Source organism: Squalius cephalus (genome assembly GCF_949319135.1).
Source record: "Squalius cephalus genome assembly, chromosome: 25".
Lineage (NCBI taxonomy): Eukaryota > Metazoa > Chordata > Actinopteri > Cypriniformes > Leuciscidae > Squalius > Squalius cephalus.
This window is the reverse complement of record NC_137146.1, coordinates 27,677,028-27,693,125: the sequence shown is the minus strand read 5'-3', so window position 1 is coordinate 27,693,125 and position 16,098 is coordinate 27,677,028. Positions and strand designations below refer to the sequence as shown.

The following is a 16,098-nucleotide window of genomic DNA, read 5'->3' as shown; positions in this document are numbered from 1 at the left end:
AATTGAGCTTGTTCCCCAAAGGAAGATCCCTGTATTCTTTAGCCTCTCCTCATAAACAAGAGCACGACACACGGACCACACCATAAGGGCTCATTAAGATGCAGAGGAGTCTCGCCTGAGCCAACAAATGCCATCCCGGTTGGGGTCAGATTTTCCAATCTGTCTCAGTATACATATGAAGTAGGGCCGGGATAATGGGGATGTATTGTTCATGTTGGATCCAAAAGGGTGATCTGAGGATGAATAATATTCAGTAATCTAAAAACAAACATGACATCTAACAAACAAAAGAATGGATGAAAGGGAAGACTGGCTAAGCAAAAAAAAAAAAAAAAAAAAAAAACATTCTTGGTTATTTTATTTTTTTTAAAAAACGTATATAAATTTTGTATGAAACAAATTTTACCCTACCATTCAAAAGTTTGGGGACAGTAATATTTTTAATGTTTTAGAAAGAAGTTATGCTCATCCAGGCTGCATTTATTTGATCATAAATACAGTAAAAAACTGAAAAAATTGTGAAATATTATTACAATTCAAACAAACTGTTTTCTACTTGAATACGTTTTAAAATGTAATGTATTCCTGTGATCAAAGCTGAATTTTCAGCATCATTACTCCAGTCTTCAGTGTCACATGATCCTTCAGAAATCATTCTAATATGATGATTTGATGCTCAAGAAACATTTATGATTATTATCAATGTTGAAAACAGTTCAGCTGCTTCATATTTGTGTGGAAAAAAAAAGTCTTACTGAATGTAAACCTTTGAACGGTAGTGTTTTAATAATTTAATTTCAAAGATCACAATCTAGACAATGATGACAAATAGTCAGTATCCGCTGAAGCTCACACATCTCTTTCATGCTTAAATCTGTTTATTATGTTTCCAGCTGTCACACGCCAACATGTTGCTATAATCATTATTTCATTCAACAGTCATGAGTCTGATGAAGTAGGAGTGACTCCTTTTTTCTGAACACATAAAACCTCAATCTCATTTTAATATTAATTTTATTGATATTAATTGAAAATAATTCCAGTTTCATTTTCTTGCTAATTTCTGGGCATCAGCTCATTACAGGCTACCTCATATCTTTCTTAAGAAAATACTAATCTAGAAATAAGGGCTCTCTTTTCCTGCTGATCGTCCGGCTGGCACGGATCCAGGTGCGTAAAAGGCCAGTTTGACATTTGTGTTAAATCCGTCTGTTTGTACTATTATAAAGCTGGAGTCGGCCTGTGGTGTGTTATACGTGCAATCCGACCGAGAGAGGTTATTATGACCCAAAAAGTCATTTCAAGGTCAAATCTTGCAAGTGTTAAAGGGTTGGTTGCCCCCAAATTACAATTATGCCATTATTTACTCAGCCTCTTGTCATTTCAAACCTGTATTCTGTTTTTTACCTTCCAGTTTCCACAAAGTTACAGTTTATATTGACCATATCTGTCAAGCTTCAAAAATGTACCATTAAACCAATGTAAAGTATCAAAAAGTAGTAATATTGAGTACAAAAATTTGAATTTTAAAAGGATGGTTCACTCCACAAAGAAAAGTCTGTCATTATTTACTCACCTTTGTTCAAAACTAGTATGACTTGCTTATTTCTGACGAACACAAACAATGTATATTTTTTGGTTGCAACATTCTTCAAAATATCGTTTTTTATGTTCTGAAAAATCAAACAGATTCGAATGACATAAGGGTGAGTAAATTATGGCAGAACTATGTCTTACTCATTTGTTTGGCTGAACTATGCCATTAAAGGATGAGTTCACTTTTAAAAAAACTTTTGCTGATAATTTACTCACCCCCATGTCATCCAAGATGTCCATGTCTTTCTTTCTTCAGTCGAAAAGAAATTAAGGTTTTTGATGAAAACATTTCTCCATATAATGGACTTCAATGGGCCCCGAACGGTTCAAGTAGGCGGAAGTACCGAGTCAGTGTTTACAAATGTGCGGAAGGAGGACCATATACACATATTCAAATGTCTTTGTGTCAGTTTATCGTTTAAAATGCCCATTTCGTGTGCGTATCCTGGGTGTTTTAATATTAAAAAGCCTAAAAGAAAATTGCAAGCGTGACCTTTTCAACGTAATTGCGTATTACGTGACGTCACGAACGCGCATCACAGAACAGAGCAAGGCGAGCATTTGTGCTTATAAAACTTCAACTTTTTTATTTCTTTTTTAAATGACGATCGTTTCGCTAGATAAGACCCTTATTCATCGTCTGGTATCGTTTAAAGCCCTTTGAAGCTGCACTGAAACTGTCATTTGGACCTTGAACCGTTTAGGGCCCATTGAAGTCCATTATATGGAGAAATGTTTTCATCAAAAACCTTAATTTCTTTTCGACTGAAGAAAGAAAGACATGGACATCTTGGATGACATGGGGGTGAGTAAATTATCAGCAAAAGTTTTTTTAAAAGTGAACTCATCCATTAATGATGATATTGTTTTCAAAACAGCTGCATACAGATTTTCAACATTTTGCTTAAAGGCCTCTTTCTTTGCTTTGAGTCTCCAACTTTGCTGCTTAAAAAAAAGTTTCCTCATGTTATCCGTTACCAAAGAGAGATGCGATCTGTGAATCTCATCACCATCATCATGGGTTGTTGGGAAGTTCAGAATCTTCCCTGCACTCCGAGCTCTTTTTCGGCTGCTTGCTCGATGTGTGTGTGGATAATGCGCACTTCTTCCTGGGACAGGGTCCTCTCCATGTGACGATACTCCACGCGGTAACAGTGGCTCACTCGCTTCGTCCTGGGAGTGTAAAAAAAGAGAAAGAGATGGTGAAAATAGAGAAAGATCATCTTAAATGTACGTTCACCCAAAAATGTATTATTATTTGCTGTATTATTTTTCATACAACAACAGATCATTGACCATGAATGACCAAAATCACCTAAAAGCGTACCATAAAAACAGTCGCTATATTTAAATTCATCTGAAGCCATGCAATAGTTTTGTGTGATGAACAGACTGAATGTAAGCCTTTATTGACTGTCGTTATTATCTTCCCCTTCACTGAGCTGTTCAACACTTAAGCAAATGAGTTATGAACATGAAAACCGGATCAGTCTGATTCATAAACCAATTATTCAAATCAGTTTTGTGAACTGTCTCAGCCAATTCATTTAAAAGATCAGACTCAAAACAACTCATTAATCTGGTCGCAGCAGTTCTGGAGTTTATAGCTCAAAGAAGGGGGAGATTATCAATGAAAATGACTTCAAAATGACTTTGCCTGTAGAGAAATTTCAGTAAAATAACAAAACGTTGCTTTTTCATGTTTTCGTGTCCCTTTTTTAGAATGAAAAGTCCAGTGAGTTGCACTAAAAGGGTGGCGTTCAGTTTTAGCAGAAACGGATGAATGTGAATGTGAATGTTTTTTGTACATCTCGTTGCACTTGTTCAGTGTTCAGAAAATAATGTATCACCTACACAAAGCCTGACTGATAGTGTTAGCAAAAGCAACAGTGAGATAAAAACCCATTTGCCGAAGCAATCATGCCATTTTAGCTGCTTCTACAAGTGTTTGAGCTCTTTTATCGGGACTCAAGCTGAGCAAGTTTACCATGTCGGAAAAGCTACACATATGGAGCTGGTTATGTGATGAAAAGGTCAAATGTATTAGTTTACAAATCATGCACTATGATTAAAAAATGTGAGGTCATTATATACACTCTAAAAAATCTTGGGTTATTTTTTCAGTGTTTGGGTAGTTTTTGTGTAAGAAGAACCCATGGGTTGAGGTATTGATCGCAGGCTTTTTGCAAACTCTTTCAGGAGAGAGCAGTGCAGCTCCGTCAAATTGGTGCATGTCTTTGACGGTAAAATACAGGTTTGTGTACATTTTATTTGATCTATAAATTCATTATTGTGCTGTATATTGTTTTATGCAAAGCAACATACAGGGGTGCAGTGTGAGTCTACAAGCTCCGGCACGAGATCCAGCGCCGTCACAGTGGAAACGGGACAACAGAGACTGGACAATTTCATTTGAATTACCTCTAAATGTTTTATTTTTACTTCTAATATTTGTTAAACAAGCTTAAATGTAGGCAAAATGTAATAAAAAACGATATAAAATATGCTATACAATAGCCCACAATATGATCGAAAATAAAGGAATTCTCATGCAAACCAGTGGTTGTGTGGAGTTTTAAAAAAGTTAAGAGGATTTAAGTTAATCCATAAACATTAGTTAATGTATAAAGTAAAAAAAGAAGAAGCTAATAAAAATGAATCGACCCATTATGCTGGGCTAAATAAACAACCCAATTTGCTGGGTAAAATTGGGTTGTTTTTAACCCAGTGTTTTTTAGAGTGTAGTATAGTGCGAGGAACCATATGAAAAACACATAATAAAGAAGTCTTTATGAATCAAAAATCTGGAAAAACATGCCTCGATCTACATTTTTGCAAAACTCCAAAAATGTTCCTATGCATACAATTCACATTCATTTAGCAAAAATGGAGGATGATCATACATTTATTTTAATTGTATTATTAACTTGTGTTTACTTCGCTCAAAGAGGCTTGTTAGATCCATGGTTTACGTTTATGGTGTGTGTTTTTTTTAATGGCCATTTTTAGGGATTTACAGCTGTCGTTGGATGGAAAAGAGCTGTGTGAAGATTCTTCAAAATATCTTTTTTTTGTGTGAAGTCACACAGGTTTGGAACGACACATCATGAGTAAATGATGACAGAATGCTCATTTTTGGCTGAACTATGCCATTAATCTTAGTTTAGTTGTTGTACTGCAGCTATTTCTGCACAAATAAGTTATACAACAGTGTGCGTAAGGTCAAGCTAATACATAGATCAAACTCATTCAGGGAGCTGCCAGTCAACAAACCCTCTCACACACACACACACACACTTGCAGTATAAGTCTTGTCTCAGGGGAGGAGCTGGATTAACAAAGAACAAGAAACTACAAAGTTTTCACTTATACAGCACTCTCCAGGGAGAGAACCAAAGTCAAGCATGATTCCTTTTTTATTGTTCATGCTGTATGTAAGCAAGACTGCAGAAAACTGAGAAAAAAAGCCAAGGGTTTGGACTCTTTATAAAGCAACGAAGTGAAACAAAATGGCTGACAGGCAACTGTAGCAAAGCAGCTGCTGGGATTCCAGTGCAAATCAACGGGGAGTTGTGAGGCTACATCGGATTCACTTTTCCGATATTGGATTTGTAGTCAGCAGGCCTGGTGCCCATTGGGATGTAAACTCACATCATAAAGCATCAGAGAAGCACCCTAAGAGTCAAACAGCTCCAAGATGCTCAGTGTTCAAGACTAAAGTTTTTTATTGTTGCAATTCTCACAATCCGAGATTGAGAGGATGGTTGAAATGAAACAAACGATCAGCATACATTTGCATACATGCAATAACTTTCAAATGTTTGCTTTGACTCTGGAATGTACAAATTATTAATGTATTAGCAGCATCTAAACAGTTTTAAATATGAACAAAGATTGAATTTTATCTAAGTTAATCTATGATATTCATTAAAATATCATATTTAATGCATTTACCTCATTTGAAATTATAAAGGATGGTAACACTTTATTTCAATGGTCAACTTTAGACATTCTACTTACAAAAAGTAACTTTACATGTCAACTAACTCTTATTAGAGTAATAGTAAACGGTAGTAAACTTGGTTCGGGTGAGTAGAATAAGTTGACATGTAGTAACAGAGTTACTTATAGTCAGTAGAATATCTGTTGGGGAGCATCAAAATAAAGTGTTAGCAGATATTAATCAGACAGCCGGCTAATACTCTAATGACTGCTAGATGACATGTAGTTGCAAAGTTACTTATGTTTAGTAGAATGTCTAAAGTGGACAATAATTTCTGTGTGATTTCTGGTGCCGTATTCAATGAGTTATGAAGAAATTCATCACTTTACCTAGCTTAAAGTGTTAAAATGAATTAATAGCATAATTTAATCATTACTTAATCAATTAATGAATAAAACATATATACAAATGTCTACATAATAGTATATTGTAACTGGAAATTCTCTTCATTTTACATTATCTGCCTATTATGTTTTTTTTTTAATATTGTTTTTGTTACATTTCTAAACCTAAATACTTGTATGTTTTACGGTAGATGCTGTCAATACGTCCATTTTGCATGTTTCAACGTCTACCTAAATAATATGTAAAGATCATAAAATACATTTCTTTCAGAGGTCCGAGATCCACTAAAGTTCTTTACACACACACACACACGCACGCACGCACGCACGCACGCACGCACGCACGCACGCGCACACACACACACACACACACACACACACACACACACAGAACAGCTTCTGCCTGTCATCACAATTGTCTGTTTCAATGGAAAAAAACTTGTCTCTTTATGTTCACACTCTAAAGGTTCTTTATTGACATTGATGGTTCCATGAAGAACCTTTAACATCCATGGAATCTTTCCATTCCACAAAAGGTTCTTTATAGTGGAGAAAAGGCATCTTTGGATTATTAAAATGTTCCTCACAAAGTCTCTGGGGAGCCTAACATGGCTCTTTTATGGCATTGCTTCGAAAACCCCCTTTATTTTTAATAGTGTAAAGGTTAAAGCGTAAATGCATGTTTCTCCCTGCATCTGTATCAATACAGCATCTCTCAATCCTCACTGTGAAGAAGCTAAAAATAACCTCCAGATGAGTGTGATCCCTGGGGAAGCTAATCCGTAACTGATTGACAGATAAGGAATGATCATACCTGGTGATGTGTGGAGAGATAATTAATCAAACCACAGTTAGTGGGGAACAAAGACAGAGGTAAAGGGAAAGCAATTAACGTAAACCCCAGAAAGACCGAAAAAAATCTGCTGATATAAATAGAACATTGTAAAAAAAGACAGCTATGAATATATCTGTGAAATGTGACGGTTTTCTACCCACACATGCTGTGGAAGCGCTTCTGTGAACTTGTAGAACCGTCGGCTGGCGCGCAGACGCCGTCTAACAGCCAGAGATCTACTGTGAGAGATCCACAAATGCAGAGCCTGACACTTTTTAGGCTATCACCGGCTGCCACTGGGACATACACGCTTTCACGCATCCCAAACAGCCAAAGCGGATAATTGGATAGAGTGATTTTCATCCAGCACTAAAGTTTCTTACTTTTTTTAAAAAATCATTCCCTTTTTATCTCTCACATCAGCTTTATATAAGGAATAAAATGCTAATCTGGGAAGCAACTCCAAGCTAGGAGTTTAACTGGAGTCAAGATGTTCTTTAAAAAAAATTATAATAATTTAACTACACACTACTAACAGAAACTAGCTATATTGACCAGTGTAGTTATTGTTAACTAAAACTTTTAATAATCATATACTGTAGGGGTAATGTACACCCAGCCGGTTGTTATCGCAGAATAAACCCCATCAGGGTGGACGGTCTTGCATCAGCCTGAAGGGGTTTATTCTGCGATAACAACCGGCTGGGTGTACATTATCCCACTTATTACACGGCTACATAAGTAAGTAATTAGAGACGAAATATTGAACAGAGTCAAAATATTTTATTAGTTCTTTAAACACAAAGCTTCCGCGGAGAGAGCCGTTGCTAGCGCAGCAAGTTCAAACTAGACGGACATTTAGGGGATACGATATACAGTCATACAACTTACTACACAGCATTTGATCACATAAATAATATTGGGGATAAGAGATATGATTTGAGATTAAACTGTTTTAAAATTTTACCTGTTTGTTATCTTATAAACCATTACAGTGTACAAAACAATAGTCGCAAAATGGCAGCAGCTGTGTTTGTATGAAACGAGAGAGAGCGAGTCCACAATAATGGATGACATAATTAAGTAACTGTACACAAAGTATTGATTTGACTGAGTTTTAAAATTTTATTAGCTCACCAAACGCAAAACTTCCACGAAGAAAAAACGTTCCTAGCAAGCGTTTCAAGACTATTTAGCGATTGTTATCCGGGAATAACATACCACTGGATGGTGCGATTGACCAATCAGAATCAAATATATATATATATATATATATATATATATCAAGGCTGATATATATATATATATATATATATATATATATACACATATATATATTAGTGGTCAAAAAGTGATGTCTGGCCTAGGAAAATTGATATCTTTGCTGTTCATTCATTTAAAATATTATTAAAATATAAGATTGTTTAAGCATATTATGTATTTGTGCTTGGAGTCAATTGTTTTATTTGTGATAATAACGCAAGTAGTTTGACAATTATTTGCCAAATAATTTTGTTGAAACAAGTTTTTTATGGTTTAATTGAACTTGTAGTGTGGTTAAAAAAAAAAATTCCCTCCAAAATGTATGTATACATATAAACATTTACAGACTTTCAGCTATTTGCAATGAACAAATCAAACAAAAGTAATTGAAGTAATTGAATTCAAGTGGTTTCCTCAAATTCAACTGAAAATTGAACTTTTAATGACTTCTGTCTCAAAATTATTCAACCCTCTGAAGAGAATCCCTCACAACAGCACAAATCTGCAAAACAGGTGTTGTCTAAATCAAGGGCTTCATTAGTTGCACCAGTTGTGCTTGAGCTGGAACACGTGAAATATCTGAACTGGTTAAGGTTTGTTGAGTGTCACGTTTGACTGCATGTTAGAAAAGTAAACAAAAAATGGTCCAAAAAGTTAAGAGAAGATATCATCGCCCTTCACAAACAAGGAACAGGATACAAAAAGAAAGATAGCGAAGGCACTAAATGTTCCTAGAGACACTGTTAGAAGCATAGTTCGCAAGTTCAAAGTGAAAGGACCGGTGGTTCCACTACCTGGACGGGGCAGAAAAGAAGAAGCTATCAACGGCTGCAACCAGATCTCTGAGAAGGCAGGTTCAGAAAAACCCTTGAGTGACAGCAAAAGACCTGCAGCAAGACTTGGTGGTGACAGAAAGCCACAGAAATTTTGGGATTCTGTTCTGTGGAGCGATAAAACAAAACAAATGGAACTTTTTGGCCTTATGGATCAGCGGTATGTCTGGAGGAAGAAGAATGAAGCATATACTGAAAAGAACACTCTGCCTACAGGAAAGCATGATGGTGGCTCTGTGATGCTCTTGCTTTGTGTCCTCTTGCACTGGAAACCTGCAGTGTGTGGAAGGCATGATGGATTCATTAAAGTATCAGGAATTCCTAGGAGAAAACATCATGCCGTCAGTGAGGAGGCTGAAGCTTGGACCCTCCAACAGGACAATGATCCCAAGCATACCTCAAATTCCACCAAGTTCAAAGTTAAAGGACCAGTGGTTACACTACCTGGACGGGGCAAAAAAAAGGAAGCTATCGAAGCTATTAACGGTTGCAACCAGATTTCCGAGAAGGCAGGTTCAGAAAAACCCTAGAGTGACAGCAAAAGACCTGCAGCAAGAAATTTTGGGATTCTGTTCTGTGGAGCGATGAAACAAAACAAATGGAACTTGTTGGCCCTATGGACCAGCGGGCAATTCCACCAACCTTAAATTCCACCAAGGCTTGGTTGCAGAAGAAGCCTGGAAGAATCTACAGTGGTATCACAGTCACCCGTCTTGAACCCCACAGAAAATCTCTGGTCAGATTTAAAGAATGCCGTTGCATCACGCAAACCCAATAATATTACTGAACTGGAGGCCATTGCTCATGAGGAATGGGCTAAGATTCCTCAGAAACGCTGCCAGAAGCTGGTGACTGGTTATGCATGTCGTTTGCAGCAGGTCATAACAGCAAAACGGTGTTCTACTAAATACTAAAGATTGCCATGAAGGGGCTGAATTATTTTAAGACTGTAGAAGTCAATAAAAGTTGCATTTTCAGTTGAATTTGTGGAAACAACTTGAAACACTGTTGTGTTTCAGTTACTTTTGTTTGATTGGTTCATTGCAAACAGCTGAAAGTCTGTACATTTTGCCAATGTACCTGATTTGCAATGGGGGGTTGAATAATTTAAATTAAACTGTACAAATAAAAACTGAAAATATAAAAAGCTAATTCAAAATATAGTATTTAAATAATACTAAAACATCACTGATATTGGCATGTTGTCACATTACGAGGTAAGTTGGAATGGAACCTGTCCTATTAAGCCTATTATAAACTTTTCAGCAAAATCAGTGCTAACTTGTTTTATGCAACAGCATGGAGGACAGTATTTGTAAAGACCTCTGACTTTGACCTTCACTTTTTTATTGAGATACAGCTTTTCTGACAACTGGCCCCATACGATTTATGACCAGAGCAGAATTTATCTGGCAACTACAACTAGAAAACAGCATAATTTATGTAACTGAAAACAGTGTGACTTTAACTAAATAATTCTACCAAAGAAGATGCAGTGCAATGTATCATCTTCAGGGCTTCAGAGTCATTTGTGAGCCATTTCATTTGCATGAACCAACCGAATGACACAATTATGTAAAATGAATCACCCTTCTTAATGTTTCATATGAGAGAGAGGATATTTTAGGACAATTTTGTTATATTCTCTCAGCTAAAGCCGGAGGGGCAATACAATCCGATATGTCACAATGTGTGTCATGCAACGTCGCTACTTGTCAGAAAATATAGCTTGTTACTGGACAAGATACATTATTATGAAAAGTGAAGTTAGTAGCGTCACTATTTTTGGCTAGTTACACTGAAGGACATGACAGTGTATAGCTAACAAGACCCAAAAGAAAAGCAACCATGTTGAACATCGGACATCACATCACCTTCCCCCCTCCCCAATTATTTTAAACTTCAATAATTCAAAAATGTGTAATGAATCAATTAAGATGATAGATTGTGAGCTAGCATGTTATTTCCATTGAGGTTTATGCTTTATGCTTTATGCATGGCTTCCTCTGTCTCTTTGGCTCTGTCTGCCTTGGTAAAAAGAACAGCTGACATTTCCAGTGAACACACAGGTGTTCAATAATTCAGTGGCCACAGAAGGCGAACAGTGATCCAAACACACACAACAATTCCATTTTATTGGAGCTGACTCTGTTTTATTGCCTGGCAAAATTTGGTGTGGGAGTCGGCAGGTGCAGTTATTCATACAGGCTTTGCCGCGAATGGAAAGGTGTGTGTGTGACAAACTGCAACGAGGCACTTAAGAGAGAAAAAACAACAACAGCACAGATATGAAATCTATTCTGAGTGACAGAAGAAGAACTGAACCTGAGACAGCGGGAGTGCGTCTCGGAGCAGACGTTTGTTAGCTATTTATGATCAAATTGCAGAAACCCGAATTCATTTGACATTGACTGAGGATTAGTTTTATCAAACGAAACTCTGTGCAAGAGAAGACTGAAACCTCATCTCTTCTTTCTTTCCTCAAAACTGGAAGTGCAATATGTTTTCGTGATTAATTTGCCAGAGTTTGAGCTAATGGTACCAAAAAATAAGATTCTTTAAACTACGGTAGAACAATTTATAGTCAGACGAACATCTATTTTTTTTTGTTTAATATTAGCAGATGTAGCCTACATGTTTTATATAGCTATTTTACACTAAAAGACTGTCAGCTGCTTTTCCCAACCTTTAATTAGGGATGTTAATAAAACCCAGTGCAAAACTCCCATGAAGCCAAAGAGATTCATTAAACAGCCTTGATAATGTGATGAATTAAACACTGGCTTGCTCATTTTCAGCCCCCAGTTTTAATGTGCAGATATACATAACTTCAGCCCACAGTTTTAATGTGCAGATATACATAACTTCAGCTCACAGTTTTAATGTGCAGATATACATAACTTCTAATAGTATAGAACTGAACAGATTTAGCCTTCGCTATCCTTTCACAGCTGTAATTGAAAACTGTCCTTCCACCCTTTCTATCCAATATGAAGGTGACATCCTACAAGCTTTTTTGCTCGGTGGGGCCGAACTAGACAATTTTCCAAAACCATTTGACATTCTTGCGTGAAAAAAAAAAAGTCTTATGGGTTTGGAAAGGCATGAAGGTGAGTAAATAATGACATAATTCTCATTTTTGGGGGAACAATCCCTTTAACTATTCTGGGTAATGCTAATTTGATCATGCTTTTTGCTATACTATAAGCTTAATTTATCACGTTTTATCATATTTAAATCCATTTGACCAAATTTCACAGATTTCCACTCCCGTCAGCACAAACGGTGGACAGATTGTGCAGATTCTGTGGATGCTTAAAGTCAGCATTAAACAGAAGCTGCGATAGTCTTTTCTTTCCTATAGTGACGGATATCTGAGTGAAACGACTTCTGAAACAAAAGCAAATGTGGGCGGGGCTTGCTTTTGTCTGTGGGGAATTGATTGGATGGTTGTGGTTTGCTATTGGCTGATGTCATGTGAGTGACAGGTTGGGGGAAGATATTTTGATTAAAAGATTACAAGTGCACATGAATTTAACAAATAATGATGTGCATGCATAAATAATTTAAAATGTATACAGCAATATTCCATAAAAAAACAAGAAGTGTCAATTTTGATATTATGGCAACTTTAAGTATGACCGTCCACCACAACTTTAAGTTACAAAACAGATAAAGCCAGATGAAGTGTAAAGAAAAACATTAAAGGGAACTATGTTTGCTAAGACCATAGTATTCAGGTATAATTACTTTTATTAGGTATTGCATTTGCATGTATATTTAGATATTATCAAAGACTAATTTCTGTCACAGTTTTGATTTTATGATTTGTTTAAAATGTTAAATCCTCTAGCTCAACTAACTGGTAAACAGTCTCCAACTGATCATTACACGTGTGTGTGTGTGTGTGTCTGTTACAGTTTCTTGATGGTTTAGTTTAACTCTTTCATTGCCGTGTGCTTTTGCCTGCATTAAAGGATCAAAAAGAGATTGTTATTTCATGTTTAAAAACATGTTTTCAGCATACCAGTTGTGCTGACAGTGGATGTGAATACAAAGGCACAAAGAAATATATGCTAAAGTAAAAAAGCACGCTTCACGTCCTAAGAGCACAGTGGAAGCTAAAGGCCATGGTGACAGTGAGCAGTGTTTTTCCATGTCTACTAGGCTAGCAGGCTCTGTCACTGTGAGGAGCTGTAATATCAGGGCCTCATTTTTACCGCGGTTACAGCATGGCCTTTGCCTCTCCATCCAGTAATTGGGAGCAGTTTTCCAAGACAGTGCCTGACTACATGGTGCAATTTAAGAGACACAGGACAGGCACAGCATGACTTTTCTGTTCTGAGCTTTAAAACCACGACAGCTTTTGTTAGACATCTAAAGACAGAGGTAAAAGTATGCTTTTCCTTTATTCATTTTCATATTTTTATTTTGCAGCTAAGTCTGCTGCTAATTCATTTGAATGGATTTGGGTTTAGGGGCCTCCGTGGTCCCGTTTGAAAAATAATGATTCAGTCCCAGTACCAAATTTGCATAAATTTACATCTTATATTTGTTTTTAGTTGTTGTTTTTTTTTATCCAAAATGTTCTTTTTTTTTTCTACTACCATTCTCATAAGTGTATGTCAGTTGTAAACTGGGACCGAACATATGATTAATTTAACTGAGAAAATAGTCCGCATAAGAACTACAGCTCATCTCAAGCCCTGTTTATTTCTCTCCAGCATGGTAGTATCATCACACCCTCTTAGAAGAAAAGGTTCTATAGAAGCTTAAAGGGATAGTTCACCCAAAAATGAAAATTAGCCTATGATTTTCTCACCCTGAAGTCATCCTAGGTGTATATGACATTCTTCTTTCAGACGAATACAATCGGAGTTATATTAAAACATGTCCTGGCTCTTCCAAGCTTTATAATGTCTGTTTCTGTTTTGAAGTCCATAAAGGTGCATCTATCCATCATAAACATACTCCACGCGGCTTTGGGGGTTAATAAAGGCCATCTAAAGCGAAGTGATACGTTTGTGTAAGAAAAATATCCATATTTAAAACTTTATAAAGTAAAAGAACTAGCTTCCAGCCAAACATACGGATTCCACTAAGACTAAAGTGCAACTTATGCGAGTAATGCGACGTACTGCTGATACAGTATATATACAGTACGCCATGACGCACTACACTACTTCCGACGTCTCAAGTTGCGTAAGTTGCGCTTAACTTACGAGTAGACGTAAGTAGACTGCGTATGGCCGCTTGGCCGGAAGCTAGAATTTTACTGTGTAACGTGTTAAATATTCATATTTTTCTTACACAAACGCATCGCTTCGCTTCAGAAGTCCTTTATTAACCCCCCGGAGCAGTGTGGAGTCGTTTATGATGGATAGATGCACTTTTATGATGGATAGATGCACTTTTATGATGGATAGATGCACTTTTTGCACTTTTATGATGGATAGATGCACTTTTATGATGGATAGATGCACTTTTTGCACTTTTATGATGGATAGATGCACTTTTATGGACTTCAAAACAGAAACAGCCATTCACTGCCATTATAAAGCTTGGAAGAGCCAGGACATTTTTCAATATAACTTTGATTGTATTCGTCTGAAAGAAGAATGTCATATACACCTAGGATGACTTCAGGGTGAGTAAATCATGGGCTAATTTTAATTTTTGGGTGAACTATCCCTTTAAAGGGTTACGTGAGAAACTATATAACCTTTTAGGGGAAACTAAACTTTCAACTAGTGGAAGAATTATTATTATTTTTTCTGTTTTCAGCAAAGATGCATTAAATTAATCAAACATGATGTCAGAGACATGTATAATGATAAAGATTTCTCTATATAAAAAAAATGCTGTTATTTTGATCTTTCTATCAATCAAAGAATCTGAAAAATAAATGTATCATGGTTTCCACAAATATATGAAGCAGCACAACTATATATACATACAGTATATATATATATATATATATTTTACTGACCACAAACATTTGAACAGTAGTGTACAGTAAATATTATCTGAACTGAAAAATGACAATGTGTCATGGATACAAACACTTGCTGCATGTCAAGTGGAAGATGGGAATTTCAGTTCAAGTAACATATGAGCAACTAGACATACAGGAGTAAAGTTTCCTTCATGGAAGCGCGTCTACAGAAAATCCCATGACAATCAGCTGATTTTCAGTAAGGCTGAAATGATGAAACATGACACTCCCTACTGGTTAAAGCTCTCAGAAAGGAGGAGAGGAGCAGACAGAACATCCAGTTAATGGGCTGCTAATGATTTTAACCAAGGAGAGCTGTGAACATGCTAACAGCGCCAGCACTCAAGCAGAGTGACTTCCCCTGGAACATAAGAGATAATGTTTGAACAAATGTGCAAGTTTTCTCCATTATGTCTGCACACAACAAAAAACTCAAACTAAAATAAAATAAAAAATTTGCCCAACGATGGGGAAAAACAGGAAAACAGCAAGATTTTAGTCTAAAAGGTAAAGTGAATTTCATTTTTCTCTCTAAAACAGCCTGTTTAGCAGGATTATAATGCGTATGCTCGTTCCTGAAGTGTATTCTAAGGCAGTTTTATCCTTTGTAGAGAATACACTGCACTTTTGGTTCAGTAATGGTGACAAATTGACATAAATGACAATTATACATATAATTAGTAAATGGTTCATCATTTAATCACCTTTTCTAGCATCACTAATTCATAAAAAAAATGGTTATATGATATATAGTATCCCACATAGTCTCTCAATCAATATGAGGTCATAAACGGAGTACATACAGTATGTAGTAATTATTTTTAATATAATAATTGCATTTAATTTAATGGTAACACTTCATCATTAGATGAATCTTTGTTAACATTAGTTAAAACAATACAGCTGTTCATTGTTAGTTCATGTTAGCTCAGATTCATTAACTAACAACTTTTGACTTTTAATAATGCATTAGTAAATGCTGAAATGAACGTAAACTAAGATTAATAAATGCTTTAGTAAAATTATTTTTCATTGTAATTTCATGATAACTAATGTAATTAACTAGTGTTAACAAATAGAACCTTATTGTAAAGTGTTACCAATTGAATAAAAATAAGTACTTCACAAAATGCTGTTATGAAATTTTTTTTTAAAAATAATTTAAATAAATTAAAAAATTAAATATTAGATGGAGAACAACATAACACGACATGTCAGTTTTCCAAAGT

The 16,098-nt window shown here is 35.9% G+C and overlaps 1 protein-coding gene across 2 annotated transcripts in view; it reads right to left on the bottom strand.

Annotated features, from left to right (window-relative positions):
• Positions 1 to 768: 768 nt before the first annotated feature.
• The window catches only part of fars2 (phenylalanyl-tRNA synthetase 2, mitochondrial), a 154,219-nt gene continuing 138,889 nt past the window's right edge, over positions 769 to 16,098 (bottom strand). For both annotated transcript variants that reach the window (XM_079863721.1, XM_079863720.1), the window contains one exon: positions 769 to 2,769. In XM_079863721.1, coding sequence (XP_079719847.1) covers positions 2,631 to 2,769 — 139 coding nt within the window. In that variant the 3' untranslated portion in view covers positions 769 to 2,630. The remainder of the gene's footprint in view (positions 2,770 to 16,098) is intronic.